Raw genomic sequence first — 13,986 nt, 5'->3', positions numbered from 1 at the left:
AGCAGGAGGAGGAGGAGGAGGAGAAGGAGAAGAAGGAGGAGGAGGAGGAGGAGGAGGAGGGGGAGGAGGAGGCAACGCCGCTCCGCCTCCGCCGCGCCCCGCTCAGGTATGGGGAGGCTCGGCTCGGCTCCCTTCGGCTCGTCTTTTATTTTTTTTTATTTTTTTTTTCTAAAAGAGAAAGCTCTTTTTAATAAATATTTTTTCTTCCCGTCCGCTTCCCCCGCGGTCCTCAGCATCCCGGCCAGTGCCGGCGCCCCCCGGGCAGGGTCCCCGCCACGACAGCGTAAGTTGGTGCTGCGTTTGGGAGCTTTTTTCCCTTTTATCCATCTTCCTTTCTCGCAGAAGATGAGTAATTAAGCCCCAAGCAGGTGCCCCTTGGTGGTTTTCAGGTCTTCCATGCCCCACGGGCCTCAGGGGATCACCCACACTTTGGGGAGTGAGGGCTGGCATTCTTGGGGTGTCCTTTGCCAGGACACACCTGTTCCCCGCCACAAGAGCATTGCCCTCGTGAGCCCACTGGGAATCCACTCGAGAAATGTGCCAGGAATAGGTTTTTGTCTGTCTTCTGCCTGCAGGTGGGTTTGGGGTCCCACCAGCACCGCTGCTCCTGGGCCCTGCTTGTGTGTCACTCCTACACCGATGGCAGGAATCACAACTTCCACAGCAACAGCCAAAAATTGATCCCAGCCTGTCAATCTGTGCCCATGCTGCTTCCCTCCATCCCACGGGAGCACCCTGTTCTGCAATTCATGCTTATACGGCACTTTTGGAGCCTGAGAAGGAGCATGAAATGCAAAGAATTCCTAATTAACCACTACTGCTATTCTTTATCATTCAAGGTATTTTGCATATTAACTGAGCAGGCAGAAACCACACTCAGCAGATCCTGCTCTCTGTCACAGTTGTTTACTCCGTCACTGGGATCCCTCCTCCCGTGGTTTCAGGCTGTGCCACTCACAGGGCACCCACAGCCTTTCCTCAAAGTGATCACTGGTGGCATCTCGCACTCTGCTGCTTGTCCCCTGCGGGATAAAACTCTCCCCATTGTCATGTTTTCCCTCTTCCACCCCCAGAGCCTGGCAGAGAGCAGAACTGATTTGGGGAAGGACAGCCAGCATTGCAGATACCTCTTTTTTCCAGCTCTGATATCCTTGGTGAATCAAAAAAAAAAAAATTGCAGGTGGCTCTGGGGGAAGTCTGGGAAGGAGGAAAGAAGGGGAGAAAAAAAACTGCACCATGTCTAGAAATTACCCTGGGAAAATTTGACAGCATAATCTCTGCAAAGCCTCCAAGAGAGCTTTGTCAGGCAAACAAAACTTGCTCCTCTCATTTCATTAAATCAACTGCAGAAACAAAACGTGGAGCACTGGTGCAATTAGAAGCGAAGCTTTCAGTGAAGCTGGGGTAGCAGCGATAGCCCAGAGGCAAAGCACAGCCATTCCTGTGAAATACCAGCTGTGATTCTCCATTAATCTAAAACTTTAATTAAACTCAGAAGCTAAAAACCTCAAAATACATACAGAATCCCTGAAGTATGTCCTGACTGCTGAGTTGCTGGAAATTTTCTCCTCCAGGAGGTAGAAGCTTCTTTCCATTTGGGAATCAAAACTTGTGTTGATCAAATTTAACAAGCACAGGCTGTTAAATAGCAGTTTATGGAACCCTCTCTTGCATTCACGTGGGAGGCGCCTTGAGGTAAAAATTAACTAAATACCACGGTTTTTCCCCCATTTATGCACAGCCAGTGGATTCTTTACAAGTGCAGGACGGGTTGGAGTTTATTTTAAGGTCCTGGCCTTGTTCCTGTATTGTAACGACACATGGAGACCCAGGAACAGATGGATGGATGGACAGCTGATGGCACAGGCCAGGGAGGAGCATCAATTCTGACATCTCTAAATGTCACCAGGACAGAGCTGGCTGTTGCTAAGTACAACCTCAGGTCCTGAATTTTTGCATGCAAAGATGTCCCAAAGACCTCAAATCTGGATTTCACTCCTGCACCACAGAGAAGTCACCACGTGCTACTGGCACAATCCTGGGGTCTGGCAGAGTCACTGTACCCTGGGAGTTGTTGCACTGGCTGTTTCTGCTGCAAGGGTTCCTACCTGAGTTAAACTAATGATAAATTATTCCAGGTGGTAAAGCCATGAATAATTAACATTCCTGCAAATAGAACTGATTCTGTCCAAAGCCCTGCAGCACAGGAAGCGGGGACCAAGCCAGCACCTTGCCACAGGGCATGGGGAACCACTCCAGGGATCATCATCTTGTGTGTGGCCGAAAACATCACCATGGAAAGCCCTGGGGTCAGCATAAAAGCCCTTGTATGCAGATGGGTGCTTGTAGAAAAGTCTTAAAGCCTTGGGAGATGCTGAGGATTCAAACCCTGGAGTGAGCCTGGGATGATGTGAAGTCACCCACACGCTCCACACCTCTGCTTTTCCTCTGTCACCACGACAAATGTAATTAAAAAATAGAGGGAAGAATATTTTTCAAAGCTCTGGTACATGTCTAAGTGAAGAGGCTGCAGCTGCCAGGTTTCTAAATGCCAGTGGTTCTGTTTCTGTGTGGCTCAGAGCCCCAGTGCAGGACAAGCTCGAGTCTGGGCCAGGCTGCTTCCCTCACCAGTGGTGTCCCTGCGCTCAGGGTTTAATAGCTGGTTTGCCTGCAGGATTGCTCACTGGGGCAGGAAATGCCACAGGATTTCAGGAGCAGCAGCTAACACTCCGGAGGTGCCCTGCAAGCCACAATTCCAGATGTGTTTGGCTTGTTACTGCCTGGTGACCTGTAAGTCAGAAGTGTAACGTGAGCGCTGGCCCGAGGCAGGCAAAGGCACGACCATGCTTTGAAGCACGTCCTGCTTGCTGCCCTATTTGCCCAGCCTACTGCGAGGAGATCCAAGGAGCTGGAAGAAGATGGAAATCAGCAGAATTAAGGAAACACTTCAGTCTTGCCAGAGAAAATCATTCTTACTGCGTCGCTCCTCTGTTGGGGGCAGCAAGAAGGTGCCTCGCAAGGAGGTTCTGTCTGACCCACCCAGCCTCACCAGTTCTTCTGGACCAACCTGAATCCTGCAAAGCACTTGCCAGCAAAGGGTTCAGCCCCAGAAACACATTCATACACCAACAGTTTTCTCTCAGAAGAGTTTAGTTGCCCGTTATCCCATGGGAATTCACTCCTGCTGAAGGCAAACTTCTTCCAGTCTGATCTTTTAATCTTGTGCAGACCTCATGTTCATTGCAGAGGAAATTTGCCTCCAGGAGCAGGAGCTCAGACACTCTATAAATGTTTGATAGCTCTGACCACCTCTTCTGAGTTATTATTTTATTAAAAAAGGAGATTTATTATGGTTCTGGGTGACTTGAATTCACAAAGCTCACCAATATGGTATTTTTTTATCTCTCATATCGGGTGTACCCAACAAATGTCACAGCCTTTAATAACATGCTTTAATTAATCCTGGAATTCTGAATGTGCTATTATCTTCATTTTTCAAAGAGAGGTCACAATAGTAAAGGAAAATCTACATTGCTTGCACGGGCTAGTCCAGGAGTCTGCGGCAGACCAGGAAATTAATCTCTTAATCATTCTGCCAATTTGACTCAGTGGTGAGAGCACAGACCTTTGACTACCTCAGCTCTCTGCACTGATGAAACTATTTCCTTTATCTGGGATGGCTTCCCATCTGCAAAACAGGAGCAGCTCTGATGTCCTCTGTGTATCTGTGGAGATGGCTGCTGAAAAGCACCGTGTACAGGCTCCACATCCTGGTTACCAGCCTACCTGTCCCAGCCTGATGCCTCATCTTCTTGGAAGCTTCCTTCCTTTTGTCCTACAGATACTTCCAGAAGTATCTGTAGGACAAAACCTGTTTGGATCCAAGGAATCCAAGGAAGAAGCCATGAGAGGCACTGCTCTGTCGGGATGGAAGCAGTTCCAGAGGATTTGTCTCTCTCCCATCTGGTGACTCAGGAAGTTTTGTCTGTCAGCAACAACAAAATCCCACCACACTCCTTTTCCCCTCAGCAGGGACAGGTTCTTCCACCGTTTACACCCAGAATTAGCTGGGCTGCTGAAAGACCACTGATACTGTTTCAGATTAATACATCTCCACCTGGCCTTTTTCTCCACAGGGGACAAAAAAGCGTTTGTCAGCTGGGTGTCTGCTTTAAACCGAGAGGAAACAACTTTGCAGGGTGTTTGTTCCTGATTTGTTCCAAGATGTCTGGGATCTGGTGCTCCTGAGCTCTGATTCCAGCTAATTATCAGCTCCTCTACGCATCCAGTCATGTTCTCACACAACAAAAACACAACCTGGTTTGCTGACAGGGGGCCACAAACTGAAAAGGAGGGTGGGAGGGCAAAAATGGCAGAGCAAGTGGCTAGTAGAAGATGCAAGTTTTGGAAGAAAAGGGTGAAAAAGCAGGAGCTGGAGGAAAGATGGCAGAAGCTGAAAAGCTGAAGGAGAGAGAAACAGCTTCAGATAAGCAGCAGCAAAGACTCATATGGAAAAATGAAAAAAAGGACATAAAACGTTTCCAAATGCCACAAAGTCTGTGAGCAAGAAAGGATGAGAGGTTTTACATGGATTCTTCACTTCCCTCCTCTGAACGGGACAGAGGAAAAACTAATGAAATAGTTTTGACTATTTTTTATTTCCAGCAAGGAGCTGGTCAGGAGCAGCACTGTGGGGAGCAGCTGGGTCACTCCTACCCGTGCTCCTCGTGTCACCCACATGTCCTCCTGCATTAGGGGCAAGCTGGCCACTGGCATGGGGGCAGAGAGGTCAGCGAGATGTCCCTGTTCCCCACTGCCAAAACCCACCAACACCTTCCTGGGGACAGCCAGCCAGCTTCTGTGTTGCTGTTTTAAAATGGTGGTGGTGCTCTGGCCCCACATTCCATGTGCTCAGAGTGTGGTGATCCAAGGAAGCCCAGAGAGGCAGAGGTGCCATGAAAATTATAGAGAATAAACCTTTTCACAAGACACCTCTAACTTCACCTCTGCATACTTAATTCTGTCTGTGAGAGGAGTCGCAGACTTGGGACTCCAGTACTCCACAGATCATTCAACAGCTACCAGAATCTGTGCAAAAGAATATCAGCTTTTTAATGTTCACCCCACAGTAAAATACATTCAGAGTTTTGTACTTGGTATCTAAATACAAAGAAAATAATTTTGCAGACCTTTTCAGTTTGAAAGGCATTTAATAAAGGTTTGCTGAAAGTTTTCTACAAATTTTCTTTGTGAAGATTTAAAAGAATGCCTGTGCATTATTCATGTTATAATAATACACTATTATATTGTAGAGAGCAGGCAATATTCTTGAATTAAAATTTCAAGCACTTAGGATTGGATCAGATTTGTCCAAAAAAAAAAAAAAATCCATGTGGGGAAAAAAAACTTTAAAATACTATGTTTCTTGTAATTTCCAATTAAATGTTTTGAGTATCACCAGGGAGAGAGTTCTTCCAACTCAAATCAGGTGTAAGCATCCCAAGAAAATGTTTTTATGGGCAACTGAGTGAGCTAAAATGCCACAGTGAGTGATGCCCTTAAGAGTCAAGCATTAGTGCTTTTTTCGTGGTGGGAAGCTTTAGCACAGACTCATTGGGCATTGACAGAATTAACCGTACCCTTTCCTGGTACTTTCTCTCTGCTTCCATGTTTGATTCAAGCTCTTTCTTCCTCTTCTCTTCCTCAGCTTTCTGGAGACACTGTTGATAGGCAATTTGAGTTGTGAGCTGGTCTCTGTATTCTTTGGCCTTCTGTACTTTTCTGGAAATGCCAAATGAATAGATTATTTAAGCAAAGTGGGTAAAAAGAATAAACTTTATTTTTATTTTCATTATTATTATTATTATTATTATTATTATTATTATTATTATTATTATTATGTAATCTGTTAGCATTTGAGCTTAGACTAAAGACCCATTCAAAGCTCCTTTTAACAGTTAAGAATAATTGCCACTATTAACCAAATGCTAACCTTATGTTCTTCAGAGAATTAGCTGCACTCTGTTGTATCCTATAAAGCAGACTGTAAAACTAGGGCTCAACCAGAGAGAGGGAATGCACAACTGCCTGCTCCTCACAGCCATGGTGAGAGGAGAGAGGGTGGGGGTACCAGGTCTCAGTCCATCCCTGGCTCAGTGCTGCTGCTGACACCCATCCTCACCCTCCTTCTGAGAAGAACAAGTCCCTGCTGCACTGATATCCCTGGAAGTGGCTGTTGGAAGAAATCAATCTTCCATCCCACCTCAGGACTCATGTAGTGCTTTCACTACCCTCTGGAGAAGCAGAGGAAACATTACGTGTTCAGGCGCTTCTGGAGCAGGAATCACACAGACACTTGGATAACAACAGAGTAGTCAGGACTGGTGGACTAACTCAAGAGAGCTGAGCCACAAACCCTTCCTGGCACTGCTGAGTGCCATCTCTGCTAGGTGGAGCATATCCCAGCTGCATCCTTCACAAGGGTGACATTTCTGACACAGACAGGAGATTGTTCCCAAAAAAGCCCGCAGAGAACACAACAGATACCCGCTCGGGAAGGAGCTACTAGTATCCCACGGATGAGAGTGGAGACAGGGCAGGAATATAAAAGGGGAGTGAGTTAAGGCCCTTTGCCCAAGGCTTTGCATGACACCCAGAGGAACATTCTAGCTACTGCGTGTAAGGATCTGCTCATCCAGAGGTACTGTGAGGCACAGAGAGCCGGGTTATGTGCTGCAGCCTGGTGTTTTGGTGGCTGACATAGGGTTGTTCAAGGGATGTCTGTGGGTGGAGTTTAGCAATAAACCCGGACACACTTGTTCTCCTGGGGCAGGAACAAACAAACCTTTCATTAACCCTCCTCCCCAGACTTCTTCCACTCGTAACAACAGCTCAGAGTATGAGGGGATGTGTTTAGGAAATGTGATTGACGTGAGTCACACGATGATCCAAAAAGACCAACACAAGGATATCTGCCACTATTTTCTGAGGTCAGAATTAATGACTTGATACCAGCTGCAGTATTACAAGTCTGCTATTGGGCAGTTTGGAAATGAGAAGATGTGTGGTAGGAAAGCCTCTCTAAATAGAAGTCCAGCCAGTGGAATAAAAGAACCGGTTTGTTCCGGGTTTTATTAGACTGATCTGCAAAGAAATGAACCAACGAGGTTAGAAGAAAAATACCTTATACGTTTTTCTTCTTCTTCACGTTCAAATTCTCTGATTGCTTCAGCCATTTTCTTCTTCTCTTCAGCAATCTCTATTTTCCTCTGTGCTTTTTTCTGCACTGAAAAACAAAACCAAAAATCCTTTTAGAAGGTAACAGCTCTGCTGAGCTTGAAGGGACAATGAAACTGCATTTGGGCTCAGTAGCCTAAATAACAAGCTTTCAGTTTTGTTGCTTCTGAAGGGCCACACCAACAACAGCAAGTGTATTCTCAGCTTATTTGTTTCTCGTCCACTCAGAACAGGAAATTTTTCACATTCAGGATTTCATAACAATATAATTAATAATAATGACCATTTTCCCATGCAATCCTTACTTTCCTAGGCTTTGCTGCGGTGATGGCAATGGGGAATTAGTGTAAGGAATGCCTGTAGGAGTGCATTTGGGAACAGGCTCAGGAAGGGTCACATTGTTGTCCCCTCTATCACACAGTGTGTGCTGGGCCAGATGCTGTTCCCAGCCAGCAGGGTGTTGTACTGCCTCTGCCCAGTCGTGTGTTCAACCACTTACACTTCTCCTCCATCTGAGTCTGTCTTGTGTTCATGACATCTCTCAGCAGCTGAAATCGAGCCTCCCTCTCTTCTTTCATTTTCTCAACCCTCTTGGCCCAAGCCTGATCCCTCTCTTCCTTCAAGAGCTTCTCGTCTTCTCTTTCTTGCTCCTTCTCCCTCCTCAGCTGTTCAGCCAGATGATCCAGGTAAGTAAGCTGCTCCTTCAACAGCGCTTGCTGCAAACACACAGACATTTGCAGATCTGAGTCAATTAGTCCAAAAAGGCCTTTCAAAGCCTGAAGAGAAGTGGTGGTTCACAGCCAGTGTGGGAGCTGGGACCTGCCATGGGAAAGAACTGCTCAGAATCCTCTACCTGGCATACAGACAACAGGACAAATACAGAGTGGTCCCTTTCACCACAGCAGCTCAGCTGCCTACAACACACCCATTTTACAGATTTTCCACAGCTGACCAAGCAACTCCAGTATCACCTGCATTAAATATAATCATATTCTATCATATATATCACCTCCTGTAATTCTGCAGAAATTTCTAACACTGAGTTGATACAACTTTCCTAACCTACATGAGCTTCTAAACACCTCTCTCCTGTGTCCTAGACCCCCTGAGACTCATTTGCAAGGTGAAGTTCGACAATCTAGTTGTTTTAACTTCAGGAAATGACAGACAAATCCACTCATTCATGGCATCCCCAATAAATAAAATATGAGAATTTGCATCTATCTATATCTTGTTCTGAAATATTTTAAAGTTTTTTAGTAATCATTAATTACAGTAAGTTAAATATTTCCTTTCTTCTGCTGTTACAAATACTTCATACATCAGGTCCATGAAACAAAAACTAGTTTTCCAGCCTCTATTATGTCCATGCAGTGTAAGGATGATAAAGCTCAATGAAATCAGCATGGAGGGACAAAATTCCAGGATTTCCTGAGAGCCCTCATTTCATTTATCCAGCCTGGTAGCCTTGCTGATTGCAAAGCAGGCTCTAAAGTGCTGTGGTTTTAACAGCTAATGGGTTTCTGCAGAGGTGCAGAGCACTGGCAGGAGGAGAGGCAGCAGGCTGTTCAATAAAAGAACTATCTCATTCAGGGAGAAGGGCTTGTGTCTGTTCCCTATTACCCTGTGCAGTTCACAGGGCCACAGAACTAGTCTAGATGAGGTATTGCCCCACAATTTCACAATGAAACACCTTACTTTTTTCGTTGTTATCTCAGCATATATCCTGTTGGGGTCCTGAAAGTCTTCTTCCAAGATTTTCTTCTCTTGGGCAAGCTGAGTTTGTTTTTCTGCATCAAGATGTTTCTGCTTGTCCTGCACTGCTTTGAGCAATAGCTCCCTGCATTCCTTCTGCTGATGTCGCCTCTTCTTCTCAAGCTCTTCATTTTCCTTCCTAAACTGGTGAAGATCTTGTTCCTACAGAGATAAAAGTAGCCAGCTTGTAAAAAATCACTGCTTAACTTCAAACTAAGTGCTGGCTAGAGTTAGTTTATTGCAACACTGAAGTGCAAAGCCTTGCTGGCAACACAAAATCAGTATCATCCACTAGACATGGTAATGCTAAACATTGTAGCATGTCATTCGTTAGAATTCAGGATTTTTATCTCTAATTATCAGCTCCACTTCAATACAAAAACTGTATTGTGCCTGGTGTTTCCCAAAAGTTTCAGGCAGATAGAGTCATCTCTTTAGGGAAATCAATATTATTGCAGCAGTTTGATCTATATCCAAGTGTTCATAAGCACAGACAAATAACAGGGCCACGTGTTCCTGCTGTTTCTGTAGATATTATCTGTCCTGTGCCTGTGTTGGGTGTTCAGAGCATTGCATCTTTCCTGGTCCTAAGGCTGCACTAAGTCAGTGATTGGATCCTTGTATTCTGGTGGGCAGTTAATGAATTTCCATGGTTTCAAATCATCCCACTTCATATTGGAAAGAACTTTATATTCCACTTTATATTGGAAAAAAGTGTGGTGAAACTGAGCTCTTAAAAAACAATGACAAATCACTAATGGGTATTTGAGATCAAATAGGTATTTGTATATTCAAGATTATTTAGCCCCCAAAAAATTCAAAAGTAGCATCATTAAGTAATTTATAAGCATAATTTCTGGACATCTAGCAATTGAATAAGTGTACAAGCACAACTGCACTGAAACATAACACAGTATGTGTTATGCCATCACTAGCATTGTATTATCTCAGAAACCACACTTCAGCTTTGCAGGCACACAGTTTTTTGACAACCTGTTCTTAAATGTCTCTTTTTTAATATGAATGAGTCTTTTAAAATGCTTCAGCAGGTTTGTCATAAACAGCATGTCTAATCTTCCCCATATGGAAGCAGAAGCTGCTCTCCCTAAAGAACATCCCTTTTTTATGCCGGACATGAAGCACCCATGGGTTCTTGCAGTATTTCAGAGCCAAAGCTGACTTTGCATCTGCCTGAACTGTCAAATTCACTTTCAGAAGCTGGTAAAACAGCTTTGAAACTCAGTATGTATATAATTTGAGGAATAGAATTAGTAATCCAAAAAGCTTTGAACAGCAAAGGTGGAAAGAAAGCAGAAGTGGTTAGCAGTCTGCTGTGCAAGTTGGCACATGTCTTTGGATGAATTCTGACATCAGTGAAGCTGTGTCAGAGCAGCCACGGATAGGACCCATGAAGGTTTGTTCACTGGGGTAACTCAACGTTGCAAATGTACAAAGAAGTGGTTGCCAACCACGCTTCTGCAAGCCAGGACCAAAGTGCTCTGGCAGAAACTCATGAAACAACAGTCAGGATATCATGAAGTTAATCACCTTCCAAGAAATCACAATTCTTTTAGGGAAAAATAAGACAAAGGAGGAAGGCAACTGATATAGGTAATGCAGCTAAAGCAAAAATTGCTGTCTCTGCTGCAAGGATATCCACTTCTGAGATATCCTGGTGCACACATGTGGTCTACCATGCCAAAGGTGTGAGTTTTCCTTCACTAAATATTCTGTTTTCATTGCAACAACCAGGAGAAAGCTTGATGTACACTTAGCTGTCCATTCACCCAGATGAAACTCCTGGTCATTAGGGGCTACCAGTCTGCAATGAAAAACTTGTAATGAGGCCATCTGCTGCATCCCTCTTCTGCTGAGAATGGATTCATATTCCATACAGAAACTCTCCTTCAAAGAAAGCTTTTTTTTTTTCCTTTCCAGAGGCTCAACCACTTCATCAGAAATGTATCTCCTTGACAGAGCCGCAGGCTGCTGTCTCCAGGGGAAGATACAGAGTCTTCTATTCTAATAGTGCTTTTCTGAAAAGGCCAGTTAAGGAGCAGCATTCTTTGCCGGGGAGGTTTGGCAGTGCCTTAGAAGTTGTTACAAGAAAATAATTCTGTTCTACATATTTTTAAATAAGTAAAGCATTATTCTAGCTTGGAATAAGGGCACTGTGGTTTCACAGCCAGCATTTTCCGAGCTTTAGATACATTATTGTCTCCTTTTTACAAAATGTAGTATGTATGATGCCAGCAACCAGCTTCCAGTGTCTAACAGAGTATCCTGAGTGATCATTCAGCCTCTACATGTAAATAGCTGCAAAATGAAGACTGAGTCTGAGCTAAATAGCCTCCCATAATTTAAAGTCAACACAGAATACTGAACTAGCAAGCCACACTAAAGCCAGCAAAACCACAGCAAGAGAGATGGAAAAGGATGATGAAAAAAGAGGGTAGTGGCCAAACAGTTGGGCCAAGGTAGCCAAATGCCTCCTGTGATGTGTGCTCAACAGCAGCCAGGTCTAACAGGTGAGAGAGCTCAGGTGCTGCTTGCTAATTTGTTTAAAATATATATATAAAATAAATATTTCAGCTGGGAAACAAGACTCTCCTGCTATCCTTCAGGAAACTGGAAGTCAAAAGCTACAAAGATACTTGGCAAAAGCTTTAAAATGTTTCCATTTCCCACAATGGCTCTGACAGACTGAGTGCCAAAACCCTTTAGGGTGCCGAGTTTCAAAAGATGCATTTCCCTCTGTAAGCAGGAATGCCTTTGCCACAGTTCTGGAAAAGAGGCTTAGCTTAACAGCACAGGCTCAGATACTAATGGAATCACTGAAGATACAAATAAGGTATGGATTAGTCTAAATGTCTAGTAAGCCTGTCATTAGAAGGGCCTTCTGCACAAGCCTGAATGCAGAACACTATGGAAATTACCAGCCATTCAGCCTCCTTTTTGATCTCCTGCTTCTTCTCCTCTTGGCGAGCGGTGTGCACGGCCACCTGGGCTTCACGCACATCCAGCATCTCCCGGATCCGCGCTGCCACCTCCTGCGCCTTCAGCTCTGCTTCCTCATCCTTAGCCAACAGCTCCTTCTCACAAATCTCTTCCAACTTCTGCTCCTGCATCTTCTCTTCCTTTTTCAGTATCTCCTTCAGAGTCTGCTGGGCCAGCTGGCAGTCACCCAGCTCCTTCTCACTCTGTTTTTTACAGAGTATGCGATACTCTTCACATCGGTTTCTGAAAGGCAACGTAAAAGGCTTTTTTAAAAAGTCTCAAAACAATAAGCAGGTCTGCAGGTGTGTGGTGAATGAAGGCCCCCAGCTCATCACTGCTCAAAACACAGCAACCCAGGACTCCAAGTTATACCCCTGGTCTGACACTGATTCCTTAAAGATCCTAAGGAACCAGAGAGCCTGATTTGATGGAGGTTTTGACATTAAAGAGTTATTATTTGAATTTGTAAAAGAAGCCTAAATCAGCTTCCTCAGAAAGGGAAGTGAAGAGGTGGCAGCGATCCCTGCTCCCTGTGACAGGGACAGCACCCAGGGAGCGGCTGGAGCTGTGCCAGGGAGGTTCAGGTGGGATATCAGGGCAAGGTTCTTCCCCCAGAGGGTGCTGGCACTGCCCAGGCTCCCCAGGGAATGGGGACATTCCCCAGGCTGCCAGAGCAGGGCCAGGAGCTGGACTGGAGGATCCTGGTGTGTCCCTTCCAGCTCAGGATATTGTGTGAGTGTAAATGAACACACAGTACATCCACACATTATATACCCCATGTGTGCCCTACACGTAGCTGGAATGTGATGGGTTGTGTGCAAATATACCTTTTATTATTCACATATAAAACACATGCATGCCACACTTATTCAAACATCTAGGCTGGTCTCTGTTCACATGAAGTAAGTTTACAGTAAGTTTGTAAGTCACCTGGAATCTCATTCATATCCAGAAAGTGCTGCAACGGTAGAAATGTGGGTTACATGGTTGAGCAGGAACCACTAGAAATTTATTAATTTTTTAAGTGAAGTTCTGCAGGATAATTCAGACAAGTTGCAATAAAAGCCTGGAGAAGGTAGAAAGTCAAACAAGTAATGCAGCTCTCAGTTTTCATTTACTCTCTGCAACTGAATTGCATATAAAAAGGTAATTTATCTTCAGTTGAAGAACACTGAACTAATTGCAGATTCTGCTTTTACTTTTGCAAACAAAGCGCTATTGAGATAAACACATGCCATCAAACAATATTTAATTTGAACAATCTGCAAACATTTTAATTGTGTTCTATAAACAGATTTTCATTAAGTCAGAATGTGAAATTGGCAGGCAAAGGTAAAGACCTGCAAATGTGAAGGATCTATGAGCTCTAACAGACACATGTGAATGCTGTGAAGTGAAAAGATATCTCACAATTTCATGTTGAATGAAACCACCTTCTACAGATTATTGAAAAGGTATTTAGGAATTCACAGAAGATACCACAGCCTGAATCATGAACAACTTCATGGCAGCAGTAGTTACCTACACAATGTGAAATACTATGACACTACACAAGCTTCAGCTGACTATCATGTCAAACAAAAATAGTAAATATTTCTCAGGCCACTATCTCAATGCTATTACCAATCTCCATATCAGGGCAGCTATTTAATTTTCAGAGCAGAGGTCTCACTACATTTTCTCCCAGTTGGCTTTCAACAGTCGCTGCCTCACATTTCCCTGGTGCAAGGACATCTCTCTGTTCATCCTCTCGGCTAAAGCACCCAGTGCCTGCCTGTGCTGAAAGGTGAAGGGCACCACACACACACAGTGAAAGGGGCAGCACTGCTGTGAAAACATTTCCATTCTGCTTGCTATTTGCTGGACCTGCCCCAGCCCTGAGCCCCCTGCCCTGGTCTGATCCCCCAGCGTGGGCAGCAGGGGAGGGGGGATTGTGCCCCTGTGCCCCTGTGCTGAGGTGAGACCCCACCTGCAGAGCTGCCCCAGCCCTGGGCAACA

At 44.7% G+C, this 13,986-nt stretch overlaps 1 protein-coding gene across 2 annotated transcripts in view; it reads right to left on the bottom strand.

Moving 5' to 3' along the window:
• Window positions 1–4,211: 4,211 nt before the first annotated feature.
• Window positions 4,212–13,986, bottom strand: part of CFAP53 (cilia and flagella associated protein 53) — a 17,684-nt gene continuing 7,909 nt past the window's right edge. For both annotated transcript variants that reach the window (XM_015614873.3, XM_015614872.3), the window contains 5 exons: window positions 11,928–12,231; window positions 8,935–9,153; window positions 7,736–7,952; window positions 7,183–7,285; window positions 4,212–5,781 (listed from right to left, as the gene is read on the bottom strand). In XM_015614873.3, coding sequence (XP_015470359.1) covers window positions 5,559–5,781; window positions 7,183–7,285; window positions 7,736–7,952; window positions 8,935–9,153; window positions 11,928–12,231 — 1,066 coding nt within the window. In that variant the 3' untranslated portion in view covers window positions 4,212–5,558. The remainder of the gene's footprint in view (window positions 5,782–7,182; window positions 7,286–7,735; window positions 7,953–8,934; window positions 9,154–11,927; window positions 12,232–13,986) is intronic.

This window comes from Parus major, chromosome Z (genome assembly GCF_001522545.3).
Source record: "Parus major isolate Abel chromosome Z, Parus_major1.1, whole genome shotgun sequence".
NCBI classification, from domain to species: Eukaryota; Metazoa; Chordata; class Aves; order Passeriformes; family Paridae; genus Parus; species Parus major.
Note: the sequence above shows the minus strand (reverse complement) of the source record. Positions and strands in the feature narration are given on the sequence as shown.